The sequence below is a fragment of the Lemur catta genome, chromosome 3 (genome assembly GCF_020740605.2).
Source record: "Lemur catta isolate mLemCat1 chromosome 3, mLemCat1.pri, whole genome shotgun sequence".
Classification (NCBI taxonomy): Eukaryota; Metazoa; Chordata; class Mammalia; order Primates; family Lemuridae; genus Lemur; species Lemur catta.
Genome location: NC_059130.1, coordinates 76,294,218 through 76,315,212, shown reverse-complemented (window position 1 = coordinate 76,315,212; position 20,995 = coordinate 76,294,218). Strand labels below are relative to the sequence as shown.

Sequence of the window (20,995 nt, the reverse complement as noted above, 5' to 3'; positions counted from 1 at the left end):
TCTTTTAAATATTCAGTCATAGAATCTATGACTGTCTGTCTCTATATACTGAGTTTTTCTCTAATATGAGCTGTAAGCCTTGTCTAATTTTTTCCCTAGGAGTTCTTGAACCTGTTCTTGTTAGATTTATTCACAGAAACTTCATATTTTTGAAATTATTTAAAGTTATATATATTTTTTAAAATTTTATTTTCTATTTCTTGGTACCATATAGAAACCTACTTGATTTTTAAAAGCATTTTAAAAAATAATAGCTTATTAGACTATTATTCATATATCATAAATTTCACCCTTTTATAGTATACAATTCACTGATTTTGAGTACATTATCATAGTTAATGTACATTAACAGAATGATGCAACCATCACCACTGCCTAATTTCAGAATATTTTTATCAACCCCAAAATATACCTCATACTTATCAGCAATCACTCCCTTTTCTCCAACTTCCTCCTTACCTGGCAACTACTGATCTACTTTATGTGTCTATGGATTTGCCTATTTTGGACATTTCATATAAATAAAATCATGGGGCCTTTAGTAACTGGCTTCCTTCACTTAGCATAATGTTTTCAAGGCTTATCTGTGTAGCATGTATTAGTACTGCATTCCTTTTTATTGCTGAATAATGTTCCACAGTATGGCTACATCATAGTTTATTCATTCATCAGTGGATGGACATTTAGGTAATTTCCACTTTTTGGCTATTATGAAGAATGCTACTACTTACATTTTTGTACAAGTTTTTGAGTGGATATATATTTTCATCTGTCTTGGGTATATACCTAGGAGTGGAATTGCTGAGTCATACCACATGACTATATTAAACATATTTGAAAAACTGCCAAAATGTCTTCCAAAGCAGCTGTGTCATTTTACATTCTTGTAATTTCCCCATATCTTTGCCAACACTGTTACTGTCTTTTTGACTATAACTATTACAGTGGGTGTGAAGTAGTGTCTCATTATTTTTTTATTTGCATATCCTGATGACTAATGATGTTTTCATGTGCTTCTTGGCCATTTGTATATATTTTTTAAAGAAATGTTCTTTGCGCATTTTGAATTGGGTAATTTTTTTTTATTGCTGTGTTGTAAAAGTTCATTGTATATATATATAGAGAGAGAAAAGTCCCTTATCAGATATATGATTTGCAAATAATTTCTCTGGGCTATCTTTTCACTTTTTTGATGGTATCCTTTGAAGCTCAAAAGTTTTTAATTTCCCCCAGACAGTGCACACCACACCCATTAGGTGTGAATTTACCCATCAGGGGATGGGCATGCTTGTAGCTCTGACTCAGGCAGTGCAAAGGCAATATATGTAACCAAAGTGTTTGTACCCCTGTGATATTCTGAAATTAAAAAAAGTTTTTAATTTCAGTGAATCTTTTTTTTTGTACTTATACTTTTGATGTTATATCTAAGAAACCATTACCTAATTCAAAGTCACGAACATTTAGTCCTATGTTTTTCTTATGAGAAAAATATAAATATCTTTAGCTTTCACATTTAGGTTTTTATTACTTTGAGTATATAGAGTGAGGGAAGTGACCGCTTTAATTCTTTTGCATGTGGATATCCACTTGTTGCACCATTGTTGGATAGATTATTCTTTCCCCATTGATTGTCTATGCATTTTGTCAAAAAGCAATTTACCAAAAATGTAAGGGATTTTCAATTCTATTCCGTTGATATATATTTCTATCCTTATACGAGTGCCACATTCTCTTGATTATTGTAAATTTGAAGTAAGTTTTGAATTGAAAATGTGAGTCTTGGAGCTTTGTTCTATTTTTTTTCAAGATTATTTTGCCTATTCCCTCTCATATACATATGAATTTTAGAATCAATTTGTCAATTTCTGCATAGAAGGTAGCTGGGATTTTCACAGGGATTGAATTGAATCTCAGATTAATTTGTGGAGTATTATCTTAACAAAATTAAGTCTTTCATTTCATGAACATGGGATGTCTTTCCACTTACTTAAGTATTCTATGATTTCTTTCAATGATGTTTTATAGTGTTCAATGTACAAATCTTGCACTTCTTTTGTTAAATTTATTCCTAAGTATTTTATTCTTTCTAATGCTATTGGAAATGGAATTACTTTCTTAGTTTTATTTTTAGATTGTTCATTGATGGTGTATAGCAACTCAAATAATTTTTGTATATTGATCTTATATACTGTAACCTTGATGAATTCATTTATTAGTAGTAAGTTTTTTGTGGATTCTTTAATATTTTCTGTCTACAAGATCATATTATAAAGAACAGAGGTAATTTTAATTTTTTTATTTCCAATTTGGATGCTTTTTATTTCTTTTTCTTGCCTAATTCCCCTGGCTAGAACCTTCAGTACAATGTTGAATGAAGTGGTGGGAGCAGACATTCTTGTTCCTTACTTGGAGGGAAGCATCCAGTTTTTTACCATTAAGTATGTTAGCTGTAGGTTTTTTATATGTGATTGTTATCAGGTTGAGAGAATTCCCTTCTATTCCTAGTTTGCTGAATGTTTTTTTCATCATGACATGGTATTGGAATTTGTCAAATGTTTTTCTATTGAGATGATCATGTCCTTTATTATGGTGTTTTACATTGACTGATTTTCATATTTTAAACCAACCATGCATTCCTGGGCTGAATCACATTTGTTTATAGTGTATAATCATTTTCATATGTTGCTGGATTTGGTTTGCTAGTATTTTTGCATCTATATTCATAAGAGGTATTGGTATGTAGTTTCATTATAATGTGTTTGTCTGATTTTAGTATTAGACTAATAGTGGCCTCATAGAATGAATAGGGAAGTATTTGAAATACTTGATTTTATATAGTTATATTTTTCACCAGCAACTTTGCTGAACTTTCCAGTTAAATTGGAAATTTTAAATGTAGATACTTTTGTATTTTCTATCTTTCGTGCCCATTATGAATAATGACTGTTTTGTTTCTTCCTTTCTTATAATCTTTAAACTTTTTTCTGTTCCCTTACTGCATTAATTAGGACATCTAGTATAATGTTTAACATGATGTGGTCATGGAGGAAATCATTTCATCATTGAGAATGATGTTTGCTATGGGTTTTTGGCAGATACCCTTTTTTTAGATTTAGGAAATTCTCTTCCGCAATCCTTCTAGTTTGCAAATAGTTTTTGCCCTGAATGGATGTTGACTGTTATCAAATGCTTTTTTTTATATCTACTGATATAATCAGGTGCTTTTCTCCTTCAATTTATTATGGGGCTAACTATATTAATTGATTTTTAAATTGTTAAATCATATTTATCCTGAAATAAATCCCGCTCATGCAGTATGATCATTTTTATGCATTGCAGAATTCCATTTACTAATATTTTGTTAAGAATTAAAGAAACTTTATATTAATATGTGTGGCTGGCTATAATTTTCCTTTTTCAAATTGTCCTTGTGTTTTGGAATTTAGATTATATTAACTATAAATGTGAGCTGGCAAGTGTTTACCTTTTTCTAGTCTCAGGAAGAATTTGTGCTGATTTAAAATTATTTGTTCCTTAAATGTTTCATAAAACTCCCTGGTGAAACCAAAGATTTTTGATTTTTGATGGATCGAATTTATTTCCTGGCTATAGGACCATTCAGGTTTCTTTCTTTCCTTTTTCATTGAGTCAGTCTTGGTAAATTATATTTTCTAAAAATTCATCCATTTCATCTAAAATTAAATTTTAGATTTATTGGTATAAAGTCAGTCCTAAATAATTCTGCACTTGAGTCCCTTTTCCATTCTTAATATTGGTTATTTGTGCCTTCTCTATTTCAATCTCATAAAGTTTTATTAATTTTATTTGTCTTTTAAAATACCAATTTTTAATTTGTTGATTCTCATTGTTGTATATTTACTTTCTATTACATTAATTTTATCTGTGTATTATTTCCTCTCTTCCACTTTATTTAGAGTTTTTTTGCTGTTCTAACTGCTTAAATGAGTGTTCTATTAAGTTTTTAATTCTGATTATAAAAAATGATAGCACATTAACTTTTAGCATTTCTTCTTTTTAGAAAATATTATTTATGGATTTGAGCTTCCCTCTACATACTTCTTTATCTGCATGAAATAAGTTTTGAGATGCTGTTTTTGCTATCATCAGCTTAAAATATATTCTAATTTTCATTATATCTTTTTTGCTCAGTAATTTACTTAAAATTATTTTTCTTAATGTCCAAACATATGGCATCCATGTAGTTATATTTTTTCTGTTTATTTCTGCCTTAAATAACTGTGGTTAGAGGGTGTGGACTGTATGATTTTAACTCTGGATTTGTTTGAAACATGCTTTTTGTCTTTGCATATGGTTAGTTTCTGTAAATGTCATATTAGTGCTTGAAAATAATGTGTAATCTGCAGTTTTTGGGTGCCATAGTTCTGTGTAAGTCAAATTTCCTAATTTTCTTCTTTCAATGTCATACTTCCTCACAGATTTTGTGTCTGCTTATTCTATTCATTGTTGAGGGGAGTGTGTTAAAATCTTGTGCCATATTTGTGTATTTCTGTCTCTTTCTTTGTAATGCTCTGAATTTGAACTTTATACATTTTGAGGTTACATTACAATATGCATGTTATTTTGAGGCTATCTTATGTGTATATACGCATTTTAAATTATATATTCCTGGTTAATTGAAACTTTTGTCAATTGGAGTAACCTTCTTAATAGCTTTCAAACCTATTTTTATGGTATTGATATAACTTCATCAACTTTCTTTTGTCCAGTATGCACATAGTAAATCTCTTTTCCATCCTTTTGCTTTTAGATTTCTATATACTTGTTTTAGTTGTGTCTGTGGAATTTGCATTCAACCTTCTATATTCTTATGTTTTAGATGTATCTCTTATAAACAGCACTTATTACTTAAAGTATTTAAAATTCAGTGTCTTTTTTACTGAAGAATTTTGTCACTTTACATTTAATACAATTAGTGATATATTTATACTTGTATTTACTGTCATGTCCTCTTTATTTGCCCTGTATTTGTCTCTTTTCTGTTTATTTCTATATTTTAGGTTGGTTACTTTTTATCATTTCAAATTTTCTTTTGCTACTTTAAGAGTTATACATTTTATTTCTGTCATTCAGTGATTATTTAGAAGTCATCACATGAATCTTTAGGTTATCAAAGTTGAAACTGAATAAACTTTGTATAATAATGAATACAGGAAAATACAAGGGCTTTAACTTTAACTCCATTTAATACCTTCTTGAAATATATTATCAATATTTTGAATTTCATTTATTTATTTAAGAAATATTTATTGAGAGCTCACTCTGGGGGTTAAGCATTATTCTAGATGCTGAAAAAAACAAATGAACATCACTGTGCTTGTAAAACATAACAGGGGACAGACATAAATATGCTAAATGAGTAAATTATACCATATATTAAAAGGTGATAAATGTGATTGAAAAAAGAAAAAAATAGAGCAGAGTAAAAGAGATCAGGAGTGCACAGAGAGAGAGAATGAGAGTGAGAGCACACAAGTACAAGTGAAAGAGTGAGTGAGTGTGCCCTACCCTTGGGCCAATACTTTCTATAAAGTTTGTGGGGACATGTAAGTGTTTTGTTTGTTTGTATTAGATAATATTAATAGCTAAAGGTTTGAGCCAAATAGAGATTCTCAGGAACTTCTATAATGGTATTATAATAGGCTTTAAAAATGTGAACTCAAGTTTAAGAACAGCTGTTACCAAATATCTGTTTTGTGAGGGCATAGGACAACTTACTTTTTCTTGGAATTATATTTTCTCATTTTACTTTAACTAGCAGCTATTATTTGGGTGTTTAAACCTATGAAAATTAAGAAACTATGAACATGAGATAATCAATTAGATTTCTGTATGCACCAACAGAATTTCTGGACCAAATTGGTCAGTGTTCAGGAGATAAAAGAGACAGTAAATAATGCTTATATATAGCTAGACACACGTGCATAAACAGATAAAACAGAGAGAGAAAACACACTGACACACCCATTAATTGTAGTTGCTGTTATGTTATTAAGATGTTATCTCTTAGAATTGTGGGATACTTATCATATTAGATATATCCAGGAGGTAGGTGAGTATTTCTCTAGTGATCTGAGTGTCTTGCAACAACACTGGTAGCTATAGGTATGATTTGGTGGGAGAAAAGGTTTTTGCACAGAACACAATGCAAAAAAGTCTATAAAAAGCAGTTATTTGAGCAAGTAGCATCTTGGTCTTTTGACTAATATGATTTTAGACTTGCAATTCAGTTCTTACACAGGACTTCTTTTTGTCATTTACTGATACCCTCTGGCTGATCTTTGTTTCTATTGACTGTAGGCTCTGTTGGAATTGCTTTTATAATATTTATGATGTGCTTCATATTCCTCCCCTTTGTTCAAGAGGCAGTTAAATCTCTATTCTCTGAAATCATTAATGATTTTCTAAGCTAGAAGAAATCTCTTGATTTTTCCTAATTATTACTCTTTCTAGGTAGTGTAATTCTTTAAATCTAAGACATCATGGATTTTTAAGCTACACCACCATTTTTGTATAACTAAGAAAGAAAAAGTTCTGCCTGTTTAACTATTTTACAATACTTTCTCATCATTTAGAATTTTAGGTCTATACTTATTGAAAGAGCTTATTTAGAATTATTTAGATAAAGATTTTTATTTAAATCACATCATTCTTATAAGGAAAGTATAAATCAAAGATTTTGGTTAAGGAATTTTTTATATTTAAAATCTGTTTTTTTTCCTAGTTGTTTTTCAGTTCATAGCTGTTGATGTCAACCTCTTCCAACAATGTCATACTCTGGGCTATCAAAAATATTTGTGATGTAGCAATTCAAAAAAGAATGTGTCACTATTGTTTCTGGGATTTTCTTCCAAGTTGGTCTATTTTGCACATTTTGATGGTGGCTTTTTATTGATCTTACCATAATACGTCAACATAAGGTTTTAAGACAACACTTGGGGTTCATATTCCTGTCTCAAATGGTCTTTAAATTGTTTGTTGACCAAAATATACATGAGTTAAAATTGTCCAGTCAATCATCAGGAAAATGCCCCAGTTTGGATGTATGTAATTAATAACAACAAGATCACAGCTGCTACCAGGCCATCAGGAATTGTAAGATGCCATCAATTGAAACAATGATCATGATGCCAAGGGTATTAAAATATTGTGAATCTTAAAATAGAAGAAAGACAATCCTACTCTCTTCCTTTGTATTTCTAGTAGTTCACCTAAAATCTCACTTCTGTGAACCTTTTTTGGTCCCTAGGACTATGTTAGTAGCTATTTTCTCTGAAGTCCCTTAACACTTTATTTAATTAAAAGGACTAAATAATAATTTTGAGTGAAAATAATCTATGTGCATGATAACAAAAACTTACTTTAGTATAAAGCAGTAGCTCCCTGCCCTACTACCCTCACTAAGGGATACAACCTGACCTTGGGAACAACTAACTTGAACCATTTCTGATTTTAATTCTTCCTGTGACTACCTCTACAGGACTAAATAATGTGTTTATACTGCTTGTTGTTTTTTTTTTTTTTCATTTGTCATTTAAGCAGATACCATGGTTGATGAGAATTTAGCAGCTTACTAATTTCACCTCCTTTCTTTTTCCCTCTTCCACATATAATTATATTAATTTTATGAGCTCCTTTATTGATTACATTTGTAATTTTCACCACTATTTTTGTTCCATTAACTACAGACGTTTCTCTTGATTTCTTATTTCATGAGGTTGGGATATTTCACCCTTTGCCTTACCACCATCTCTCCTTATATAATTATAACACCCAAATCTGACAACTGTATAGTTAGAATATTGATATTTTATGTTTAGTACTTGTAATTAAATTTCTTATTTTTGTCTATTGATTGACCCTAAAAATTGAAAAATTAGTAAATAACATTATTGTTATTATGACCCTGTAAATATTATTTACTGCAGAATCAAGAGTGTTCATATTACATTGAATTCAGTGTGACTCCTGAGCCACCAAAAGAAGAATATTCTTAGAATTAAGGTTAAGGAGACTCTTGCTTCTTTCAAATGGATTCTTTGGTTCTAGCATTTGCTCAATATTATGCCGTATTTAATTTTGGCTCATATTTACATCATGACTTTCAGTAAAGCTTTTTTCAATTAACTTTATTTTTTCTTACTGGGAAAGGATTACATGGGCCTTCTTCATTTCATCCTTGATAATTTTCAGTTTTTTACTTATTTTCTTAATTTTTTGGAATCTAGTCATTCTTCTTTTTGAAGCCCACTGGCTCATATTCTAATATGGACTGGTGGATTCAATTTTGAACTATAACTTCCTTTTTCCCCTGTGTTATTTTGTATTTTTGTGTTATTTTCAAGGTTTTCCAGCTTCAGTATCATCTTGGGTATTAAGTTGCCTTCCATCCTCACCCTCCTCCTTGCCATCTCCTTTCAGGGCCATGTGTACTACAGCTGCTATCTGGATTGGTCATTCTCAAGGCTGCAGAGCCATTAGACTTATTTGTTGTCAGTTTTCCTGAATCCATGTTTTCCTCTTTCTTGGTTACCCCTCATTTTGCTGGCATATCTTGTAAAGTTATAATAATTTTGAGAAAGAGATTCATACTATATAAATTTTCTAAGTCATTGCATTACTGAAAATATATTTGTTTCCCTCTGAGGCTTCCTTGACTAGAATTCTAAACTGAAAATAATTTTCTATAAGACAATTACTTGATTGTCTTCTAGCATTCAGTGTTTGGGGATAAAACATTTGTTTCCATTCTGTTTCTCGCTCTTTTAGTGATTTTTTTCTTCTCTGAAAGCTTTTCATATTTTCTCTTTTCCTTTGTTGTTTGACAATTTTTTGAAGATATATTTAGGAATGGATTGTTTTTCATTCCTCCTCCTTGGAACCTGGGAGCCATATTTTTCAGTTTGAACATTTGTGTCTCTCACCAGCTCTGGGAAATTTTCTTGTATTATTTCTTTGATCATTTCCTCCTCTCTATTCTCTTTTTCTGGAAGTACTGTTAGTTGGATTTGGACCTCCTAGATTTATCCTTTAGGTGACTTCTTTTTTTCAAACATCTCTTTTCTGTTTCTTCCCCACCACCCTTGTGGAGGAACTAATTATGTAAATGTGTTTAATTTTATTGCACCATGCATTGAATTTTTAAAAGCTCTTTCTTCCTCTCATTATCACTTTGTGATTTTATGGAGACAAAATCTTCTGAAATGTCTCTGAGTGTCCTCATTAAACATTTGTTAAAGCTACTCTTTCTTCTGTGATTTATCACAGAAGATTGTGGTCAAGTTTTCTTTTTTCTTTCTTTCTTTTTATAAAAAATTTACCATAATGCTAAAGGCATTCTTCATGTCTTCGCTCATGTCTCCATTCAGCATGGCTGTTAAATGAAGAAACAAGGAGACTGTGAATTCTGTGCATATGGGCAATGTTTGTCAACCAATAGGCTTCATTTTAGGCGCTTAATCAAGGAGCTGCCATTTATGCTGAAAGTCTGTCCCCAAACTGTCAGAATGTGTAAAGGCTTTACCATATTGGTGCCAAGCCTACATGAAAAGTGCAAGTTGTCCTCAAATAACTTGCTCTTTCCTCCTTTTAACATATAAGAGTATGTAGTATAATTTTTGATTCTCTTTGACCTTTGAATAGTTTGCCTATGTTTGGGGAATTCCTACTTAATAAGCCCTTATTTTCCCAAATTTCCTGACTGCCTGCATGTAGAGTAAGAACTAGACTTTGTCAATTGGAGGCATTCATGCCAAAGTTTAGACCGGAAGTATGGGACATGAAAGAGCAGATGAGCTGCCAGGAACTCAGAGGTAGTGGGCATTGAGGTTTCAGTCATAACATGCAGTGTCCTGGTATGGGCTATCTTCTTCTCTAAAGCAATTCTATGTGGGACTTTGGGTGTGGTTCTTGGCTGTGTGCTTTTCTAGCCTGGTTCTCTGGCAGTCACTGAATTTTGGGAGCTACCCAATAATCTTTAATAAATCCCTTTCCTAATTAGACTAGTCCAAGTTCTTTGCAGTTGTTTGTCAATCACTTTCCTGACAGATACAGGGAGCTAGATTTGGCTGCTGTGAATTGTTTATAAGGAGATAAAGAAGTTAGATATTGCAGTCCATCAAGTAGCTGTTAAAGACTTAAATTATTTTTAAAATAAAAAAAATTCTTCCATCATTTTTGTGTAGGTATTTGTCACTTGGAAAACATAATTTCAATTACTTTAACTCCTGATATGACTAATTGTGTGACCTTGTCATGTATTAATTCCTAAAAAATGCAGAAGGATAAGCTATGATTCACAGACCTCAGTAATATAGTCAACAAAGTTGAGTCAGAGTAGGAATCTTACCTACAATGTAATCTAAAATCTGTACATAAACTGATTCATTTAAATATTAACTGAATATTCATTAAAATGCAAGTTGACATTTAAATGCAAGTTAAAACATATTGTTGTTTTAGCCTTACCTCACTCTCCTGCCCTCACCAATTAGAACATTTCCAATCAGAATGGCCTCTTTTCCAAATATCCTAAGTAGTTACTTCCTTCATTATATTTCATTAGTTTTTGCTTCATCTTCCAGAAATTTATTTAAATCTCTCTTTGGACCCCTCTCATTCTTTCTATTGGCGTGGGTTGATATGATTTACTTAACTGTAATTCTCAAGGCATCTTGGGAGGGAGAGAAGATCAGTTTGTTCAGTTTGCCGTCTTGAATCTGAAGTCCCATTGCATTTTATTCCTGTTGGTATCACAGTGCTTTGACATGTTAAAAAATAATAAAATAATGTTATTTCTGAAAATAAATGATAGTTTCTTGTTAATTTTTGTATTTCCAGCACCTTGTATAGTAACTTGCAGTTTAATGAATATTCAGTTAATATTTTAAATGAATCAGTTTATGTACAGATTTTATTTATTTATTTATATATTTTTTATTTTTTATTGAGACAGAGTCTCGCTTTGTTGCCCGGGCTAGAGTGAGTGCCATGGCATCAGCCTAGCTCACAACAACCTCAAACTCCTGGGCTTTAGCGATACTACTGCCTCAGCCTCCCGAGTAGCTGGGACTACAGGCATGCGCCACCATGCCCAGCTAATTTTTTCTATATATATTTTTAGTTGGCCAGATAATTTCTTTCTATTTTTTTAGTAGAGATGGGGTCTCACTCTTTCTCAGGCTGGTCTTGAACTTGTGACCTCGAGAGATCCACCCGCCTCAGCCTCCCAGAGTGCTAGGATTACAGGCGTGAGCCACCACCCCCGGCCTATGTACAGATTTTAAATTACATTGTAGGTAAGATTCCTACTCTGACTCAACTTTGTTGATTTTATGTTACTGAGGTCTGTGAATCATATACTTCTGCGTTTTTTAGGAATTAATATGTGACAAGGTCACACAATTAGTCATATCAGGAGTTAAAGTAATTGAAATTATGTTTTCCAAGTGACAAATAATTACACAAAAATGATGGAAGAATTTTTTTTATTTTAAAAATAATTTAAGTCTTTAACAGCTACTTGATGGGAATAACATGATTAATTTCTATCATAAGTGAAGAAATAAAAGTAAACATAATTAAAATGACAAGGCTACTAGAAATAGATCAGGCTATATTTGTTCTGTTAAATTTTTGGCACTTGAAGAAATAGAGTTTTTTAGTTGTATGTAAACAATACTTAAATGCTGTTACTTAAGTGAGAGATGCTTCTCTAACAGAATGGAAAAAGAATAATTAGTGGCATTTGGAGCTCACTGAGTTTATTCATCAAAGCAACAGAATTGTCAAAGTTGCTTTTCATAAACTTTTCTAAAACTCAGAGACTTTTTGAGTTTTAGAAAACTCATTGGAGCAAGTTGGAGCAAGTCGTAAATAATTTTATTTCTGTCCAATCATTTTCTTAATGATTGCGACTGTTCTGTTTTATATTTAAGTAGAATCTGAAAGATAAAAATAACACGAATACTCCCTTACAATAGAAATTAAAAGTCTAATTTCCCTCTGAAAACCTAAAATGTGATCATCTAGTAGAACATAGTTTTGATTTTTCTTTTGTTCATAATAGTAACTGAAGAGTAAACATGTTTAACATGCTTCCTATGTTTGGTGTATTATGCAAGTTGAATTATTGCACCCATATCCAGATATCATAGATATATCATTTAGATCAGTCTATGGATGAATCTTTGTATACTTTATAAAGACTTCTTCAAATATTTGTATATTTCGATAAAGGCTTTTCCCTCTCTAAATTTCTGAATAGATGGTAAAAGGGCTATTTTTTAAAACATGGGGATGGATGTTATTTACATCAATTGATTCAGCAACTATTCACAAATACCTACTATGTTCCAGAGAATATGTTAAAATATCCTCTAGTCAAAAGTCTCATATGAACAAGAAACATTGTGCATATTCTTTTTTATGTTCGGCTTGCTAAATTTATTTTATTGCACACAGCAACATCATGTTCTTACACAGGAAGTCAACAAACAAAATGCATAGCATTTTTTAAGTGTGCTATTTTGTACACAAATCATTTGCCAACTTCAGGAATCAATCTGAGACCTACGTAACATCTGGATGAATGGTCCTCCTGCAGAATCTGATTCAGGGGAAAAGTTCAGGGCATGAGGTGCCTTGAAAGAGCTATGATATTATAAATAATTGAAGTCTAGGAATGGCCACAATAGACTGCCTTATTAATATTTCTGAGAAGTGGGGTTATAGGTCTAATATTATTAAGTTGTTATTTTTAATAATCATTCCCCACCTTCATGTAGTGTATTAGTCACCTTAATGTACATTTTTCAATTATTTTACTGTGGAAGTGAACACATGGACCTGAACTGCTCAAATCTACAATCATTACCTTATGATAATTTATTATGGCAATGATGGGCATTTGCTTATTTTTCTTTGAAAATGTTTCCAGGCTATTCTTGTTTCTGTCATGATAGATGGAGAAATTTGGAACTTTGATTTTTTTTTTTTTTGTGAGGGCAGAGCCACTATTATTTTCTAATGAGAATTGAGCCCTTCCCTTACCCTAGCTCAGCTCTAAGTATTGGTGATGGTGATTGGGGTAGGGGGTACTCTGTCTGGTATGTTTTCATGTTAGATATTTCTGTTTTCACATGAGTATGTCAACCTTACCTTCCGTTTGAATGACTGTTAAGGCATATTGTTCCTTTTAACTGTCAACATAAAATGACTACTGCTATGGTCTGAATGTTTGTATCACCACAGGATTCATGTGTTGCAGCCTAATCATCCATGCAGTGGTATTAAGAGGTGGGGCATTTTGGAGGTGATTAGGTCATGAGAGTGGAGCCCTCATTAAATGGGATTAGTGCTCTTATAAAAGAGGCCGTAGAGAGCTTGTTTGCTCCTTCTGCCCTGTGAGGACACAGCTAGAAGACACCATCTATGGAAAACAGGCCCTTGCCAGACACCAAATCTGCTGGTGCCTTGGATTTCCCAGTCCCCAGAACTGTGAGCAATAAATTCCTGCTTTTTATAAGCCTCTCAGTTTATGGTATTTTCTTATAGCAGCTTGAATGAACTAAGACAGCTACATTCCAGGGGAATGTTAGGCAGTATTATCTCAAACTCCTTATAGCTTGATGTCTATTAATGGATGCATTCATGGAGCTATACCTATGGAAGACTGTCTGAGGAATGCACACTCCATTTATTTGTCTGTGTCAGGGATTCTTAAACTGGAAGTGTTAGATAAATTTCAAGAGATTCTTAGCCCCTTTAAATTATAGCCCTATAATTTTTTGAGTGTGTGTGCCTTCTCCTGGAAGTTGGAACATTTGCTCTTACCAAATTTTCAATGAGGTCCATGTTCCAAAAATGGTTAAAAATCACTATTCTGAAATCCCTGGTGTTAAGGCATATTCTCAAAGAGCTGTATCTGGATGATATTACAATGCCTCTTTTAAAGATTGCTTTTATTCAATTTTGTCTTGGTGTTATGCCACCATTCTATATTGGAAGATATTTTAAGAAACAGTCATATCTTGCCATTCATTCATTCAGCTAATATATATGGAGCACCTACTATGTGAGAGGCAGGCTAACATGTGTGAAGGATATAACAGTCAAAAAATCCTTTGATCTAGTGGAATTTAAATTGTGGTGGGGGGAGAGAGACAACAAACAAGAAAAATGACAAATCATATTCACGTTAGTGTTATGTGATAACAGAAAAAATTAAGCAGAACAGCAGATATGACATGTTGCGGGGGGAAGGTGTTGGAATTTTAGATGGGTTGGCCAGAGAAGGCTTCTCTGAAAAGGTGACTTGAGCAAAGGGAAGACCAGTGGCTGAGGAGATCAGACCGGTGACTGGGATCAAGGAGCTTGTAGTCTTGCTTAGACTTGGACATTTACTCTGAGTGATGGGGACAGCTGTAGTATTTTGAGAAAGAGAGGCATGATATGATCTCTGGGTTAACAAGATCACTCTGACTGCTCTGTTGAGAATAGACTGCACTGGGGAGCAAGGACAGAAGCAGGGAGACCAGTTAGGAGGTTCTTCTGGTAGTCCAGGGAGGAAATAATGGTGGGTTAGAATAGTGTATTGGCAGAGGAGGGGGTGACAAATTATTGAATTTTGAAATTCTTGTGAAACTCTGGTACTACTAGGACATTTGTGAGGATGTTACCCGTTATGAAGTTAATCAGGAAAAATTTCTTACTGTTCTTAGTGTTAGCATTATTTGTACTTTTCCCCTAAGCTGTTAGTTTCATCTTAAGTACTTTGCAAATTCCTAATTGAACATTTTGAAAATAAGAAAGCTTAGAACAGGGCTGAGCACAGTGGCTCACGCCTGTAATCCTAGCACTCTGGGAGGCCGAGGCAGGAGGATCGCTCGAGGTCAAGAGTTCAAGACCAGCCTGAGCAAGAGCGAGACCCCATCTCTACTAAAAATAGCGAAAATTAGCCAGGTGTGGTGGTGCCTTCCTGTAGTCCTAGCTACTCCAGAGGCTGAGGCGGGAGGATCGCTTGAGCACAGGAGTTTGAAGTTGCTGTCTGTGAGCTAGGCTGACGCTGAGGCACTCTAGCCTGAGCAATGGAGAGAGACTGTCTCAAAAAAAAAAAAAAAGAAGCTTAGAACAAATTAATGACTCATCCTCAGGAAGTGTATTCAAATTAATGGTGTTTGGTGTATTAGACTTATTTTGGCCATCCTACTATTAATTTTCCTTTTGTTTGATTTTTTTCTCATAGCTTTAAAATTTCTGTCATTGTTTTTCTGTATTGTTTCTGTTTTTGTAAACCTTATATTCCTTTTGGTATAAGTTAGGGTGCCCATAAATATTTCTCTCACTGAAGCTATGTGAGATACCATCTTTCACAGTCTCTTCAAGGTTGCATCTATGTCCTTTTTACACTTGTGCTTGTTTCTGTTATTTAAGAATGAAACCTGACTGCAAGAATCCAAACCATCAGAATAGTTTGTTTTTCATGGAACATTAAATAAAGAAATGGTTGTCTTATGTAAGGAAAACAGATTTGATCACTTAACTCATTGATTTGATCAGTGAGTTAAAAGTGAGTCACATCAATTGTTGGACTGAATTGCTAGTCACTAGTGAGTTCAATCAAAACACTTAGTCCAGTGATAGGTGGTATCTATGACATATCTTAATTATGAAACTTGCCCTTGAGTTTATTTTATGAGAACATCTTATATCAGAAACAGGTAGCATCTAAAACAGGGAAGAATTTGCACACATTTAATATAATTAGGTCATGAGGATTCCAAACAACGAACCAATTTCTGGAAATCCTAGAGAAACGTTGTACTATTAGTATATAAAGAACCAAAATTCTGGTGAAAAACTGATAGTCTGAAAAACAAATTTGGCAACTTGTTTATACTCACCTGTTTTCTTCCTAAAAATATGTAAGTTATAAAAACTAAACATGTTTTTCCATTAACTTATCAGATGGTGCCAATTCTCAGATATGAGTGATGAGACACTTTCTCACTTAATATTTTATAATATTCTTTATAGTAAAGCTATGATTTATATTTTAAAGTAAATCTCTCAGAATCATAGGCAGCTCTGAAAGGGATTTTAGAGATCATCCAACAGTCTGATTTATAGATGAAGAGCCTGAGGTCTAGAGTGTTGAAATCCCAAGTGCCATGGTTGATTAGCAGAAGAGCCTAGACCTGGCACCCAACACTCTTGACACCTAATTCAGGGCGTTTTATCCCAGATTACTTCCATATGTTAAACTGAATCCCCCCTTTGAGATCATACAAAAGACTGAAACATCAAAATTATGTAGGGTTTCATCACAAGTCCAAGCCCAATATATTAAAATTATACTACCATTGCAACTGATGACATAATCCTACAAATAATGTTATTCGTGGTGTATTTCAAATTGGGTAGAACTCATGGGAAAGCTTGTATCTGAATTCATCCCTTCATTTGGATACATTAAGCCATCAGACCTTCCTTGAATTACTCTGCTAACCCTCCAATGTGACTATTACCTCATCTACAGATGAACAATAGATTTCCAAAAGCATACTGGAAAAATTTCTCCTCTTTATTGGAAATAAATATGCAGTCGTTACTGCTGCAATAACCATTTGACTTTGAAGTATCATAGTGAAGATAGAGGCATTAGAAAATAAGGGAAATTTAAGAACTGAGCATGAAAAAAATGAAGATGGTAATATTAATGATGTTAGATTAGCTGTTATGTATTTAGTGAACACTGTGAACACTTTAGTTAAAATTTCATTCTTATCCTGTGACACCTGTGCTGGTTTGCTATGGCATACAGGAACACCTGAATGGGTTTTCTTTGGCTCATATTTTAAACATGTAAGATAGGATGTGTACAGTAATAAATCAATGACTTATTATTTAATGTGGGGTGCTTCTCTGATATTGACCCAGAATATTACAGAAGATTAAAATTTAAAGACTTATTTATAATCCTTTTCCTCTTATGTTTTCCACAGACAGCTTGTATATATGTGTTTTTTTTTTTGTGTGTGTGTGTGTTTTAACTTTAGATTTACTGTTTTTCAGGTATCCTTCTCTGAAGTAAGATGGTTTGTCAAAAATTCTGTGTGATTTTATTACATTGGGGTAAGTTATTTGATGTTTTAATGATCTTATATAAGGTAGAGATTTTTCCTGTAGAGATGCTATTTCACTTATTGACTAATGGAATGTCCTTTTTCTAGTTAGGAATTCTCATACATGCTCATGGTTAAAATTGCAAATCAAACAAAAGTTTGTGTGAAAATGAACACTCTTTCCAACTTCCTGAAACAACTTGATGGTGTATCCTTCCAGAATTATAGCACACATATACACGCATGTACATACCCATACACACGCACATATACTCCTATCTGTAGTTGTAAAAATAGAATTGGTTTATACCACATTTCTTTTTCCATTTAATAGGTTTTAAGTTTATCATGATAGCTTTTTTTCCAGTATTTATTGAGGTAGTTACTGGTTTAATGGTTGCATGACAATGTACTGTACAAATGTATCTTAAATTATTTATTTGACCAATTCCTGGTTGATAGACATTTCTTTTTATGTAACAAATAATGCTGCTCTGAAAATCCATATACATAGGTCTTTGTATATTTGGAAGAATATTTCTGTATGTTAATGCAAGAATTTCTATGTTGACTAGTATGCACATTTTAAAATTTGATATTCTGAAATCTCCTCTACAAAGCTTTTGCTGTCTCAATGTCAGTATATGAAAGTTGTTCCATTGCTTTTCTGCCAAAGATACATATTATCATTCTCTTGACCTTTTGCCCTGTTGATAAGCAAATTATGGCATCTTATTTCAGTTTTATTTATTTGATCATTTGTGAGGTTGAGCACTATTGACTGACATTTATATATCTGATGTAATTTTCTAGTTCTTACACTTTGACCATTTTGTTGTTGGGTTTTATTAGTCTTAATTGAATTTCAGAAATTTCTAAATTGTAAAAGATATCAAGCACCATATTAGGGCTTTCCAGAGAAACAGAACCAGTAAGGTGTGTGTGTGTGTGTGTGTGTGTGTGTGTGTGTGTGTGTGTATAAAGAGATTTATTATAAGAAATTGGCTTATATAATTATGAAGGCTGAAAAGTCCCAAGATCTGCAGTTGGCTAGCTGGACACCCAGGAGAGCTGATGATGTAGTTCCAGCCAAGGTCTAATGACCTGAAAACCATGAGGGCTGATGGTGTAAGTTCCAGTCTGAATGCTTGCAGGCTCGAGATCCAAGAAGAGCCACCATTTCAGTTCCAGTCCCAAGGCAGGAAAAGACCATGTCCCAGGTGAAGGAGGTCAGGCCTTCTTACTCAGCCTTTTTGTTCTATTCAGGTCTTCAGTTGATTGGAAGAGGCCCACCCAAATTAGGGAGGGCAATCTGCTTTACTCAGTCTACCAATTTAAATGTTCATCTCATTCAGAAACATCCTTGCAGACATACCCAGAATAATGTTTGGCCAAATGTCTGGATGTGCCATGGGCCTAGTCAAATTGATACATCAAATGAATCACTGAAAGCCTTAACAATTTATTATTTTTGCAAATATTTTCTCACTGCCAATTATTCGCTTTTTAATTTTGATTTCTTTTATGGTATAGAAAATTTATATATGCACACCAATTCCAGGATATACATTTAGAAACAAGATATAATGATATTTAAATATGTTAATTTTATTTAGCAAATGTAACATTATTAAGTTACAAATATATATCAATGATAGCCAAAACTTTAATTCTCTAATAAAGGAGCAGTTTCCTTGGTGATAATATTTAAATTAAATTACTGTGACACAAAATGATGGTTTTATTCTCAAATGGAATGGAGATGCCATCTTAAATGCTATTCCCTATTATATTGTAACTCTGGCAAGTGATGATCAATATGATGTTATAAGGGAATATTATCAAGGGATGATGTATATGTTGGAAATTGCCACCTTGAATACCAACAAAAGAATGCTTTCAGAAATTAAATGTATACTAGTCCTTCTTCCTACTTCTTTCAAGAATATCCTTAAGGGAAAGCTTGAGATGTTCTTTAGATGCCTTGTGTTTTCTTTTAACTGCTGTGAACCATAGCAGTATCTGTTTGAAATTAGGCACACATTGTCAATAACTCTTGGGTATACTGTTCTCACTTTTTTTCTGACCACATTCTGGTGATATTCTGATTTTCTTAAGCCCAAATCATCTAATTTAGGTTGTGTTCCAAGTTTTGAAATTAAATTTAGATTACCTTTAACAAAATTTAGGTTATCTGGCACCTGTTACCTGTGTGTCAATTAGTTCTGAACATCTCCTTGGCAACTCCAATCCCAAGGTGCTCTTCTTATAAGCTTCCCTACAAGTCTTTCTTGTTTACATACTTTGCAGCCAACTATATACACACAGACAATACCCAGGATAGCTCCACTGTTACAGATTTCCAAAAATCTGTGCCACAAAGGGCTATCAAAGAGGAATAACTCATTCTCTTCCATATTCTCTAATTTTTATTAGACTCTAATGTTTCACATTGGATTTCTGAAAGGTTTTTGAGTTGATAAAGTTTTCTGAATTAGAAGAGATCCTGGGATATTTTTACCTGATAACATAAGTCTTCAGATAAAATATTATGAACATCTTGCTGTTTAAGATTCATTTGGAGGGAAAGAAATATCATTTGCAAAGGAAGCATGTAAACAAAATAGACTCATCATTTAAATTAAACTTATTCAATAGTTGCTATGTTTATGAAGTTCATTATTGCATTTTAAATTTGAACCCATCTTTGAGGATTTTAGGCTAATTTCAGTTCAGGCAATTGAATTCTCAGTGTGCAGCTAAACATTAATATAATCCTTTTAATTAGTAATATTGCATATTCATGGTTTTGTAAAACCCAAAAGAAAACCATAGCTGTTTTCATAAGGTGCTCTGGTTTTAGAAACATATATCAGAAGGAGTGAAGTCAAAAGGAATCCAGTGGCAATGAGGATTTACTTTTGATGATGTTATGATACCTAACTGTCATCAGTGTGGACACAATAATGTTAGTCACATTGATAATTTTGTCCTTAATTTTTGCATCTGTACATTTGCATTAATTTATATGCAAATGTTTAGGAGCCAAACTATTAACATACTAGTAAACAAACTATTAACCTATGTATTATTTGAATATTTTTACATGTATTGCTTTTGTAATTAAAAAAATACATCTGTAAATTGATTTTTAAAAATTTCTATTTTCTTTCATTTTTAAATAGACTTGATTTTTTACAGCAGTTTCAGGTTCACAGCAAAATTGAGAGGAAGGTACAGAGATTTTCCCTATACTTCCTGCCCCTATACATGCATAGCCCTTGTATTCCCAACATCCCTCTCTGGAGTGGTATATTTGTTACAACTGATGAACCTGCATTGACATATCATTATCACCCAAAGCCCATAGTTTACATGAGGGTTCACTCTTGGTGTTGAATATTCTGTGAGTTTTGGCAACTGTATAATGACCTTTATCCACCATTATAGAATCATACAGAATAGTCTCACTGCCCTGTTGATCCTTTATGGGCCACCGAGTCATCCCTCTCTCTCTCCTAACTCCTGGCAACCACTGATCTTTTCATTGCTTTCATAGTTTTGCCTTTTACAGAATGTCATATAGTTGGGATTATATAGTATGTAGCTTTTCCAGATTGGCTTCTTTCACTTGGTAATATGCATTTAAGTTTCTTCCATGTGTTTTCATGACTTGATGTCTCATTTCCTTTAAACACTGGATAATATTCTATTGTCTGGATGTACCATAATTTATTTATTCATTCACCTACTAAAGAACACCTTGGTTGCTTCTATTTTCTTACATTTTTACATTTATCTTGATTCTTCAAAAATCTTATTCCATACAAATG

General features: G+C 32.9%; 1 protein-coding gene across 3 annotated transcripts in view; it reads left to right on the top strand.

Annotated features, from left to right (window-relative positions):
* Positions 1-20,995, top strand: part of LEPR (leptin receptor) — a 96,601-nt gene that overhangs the window by 5,731 nt on the left and 69,875 nt on the right. For all 3 annotated transcript variants that reach the window (XM_045547820.1, XM_045547818.1, XM_045547819.1), the window contains exon 2: positions 17,113-17,172. In XM_045547820.1, coding sequence (XP_045403776.1) covers positions 17,133-17,172 — 40 coding nt within the window. In that variant the 5' untranslated portion in view covers positions 17,113-17,132. The remainder of the gene's footprint in view (positions 1-17,112; positions 17,173-20,995) is intronic.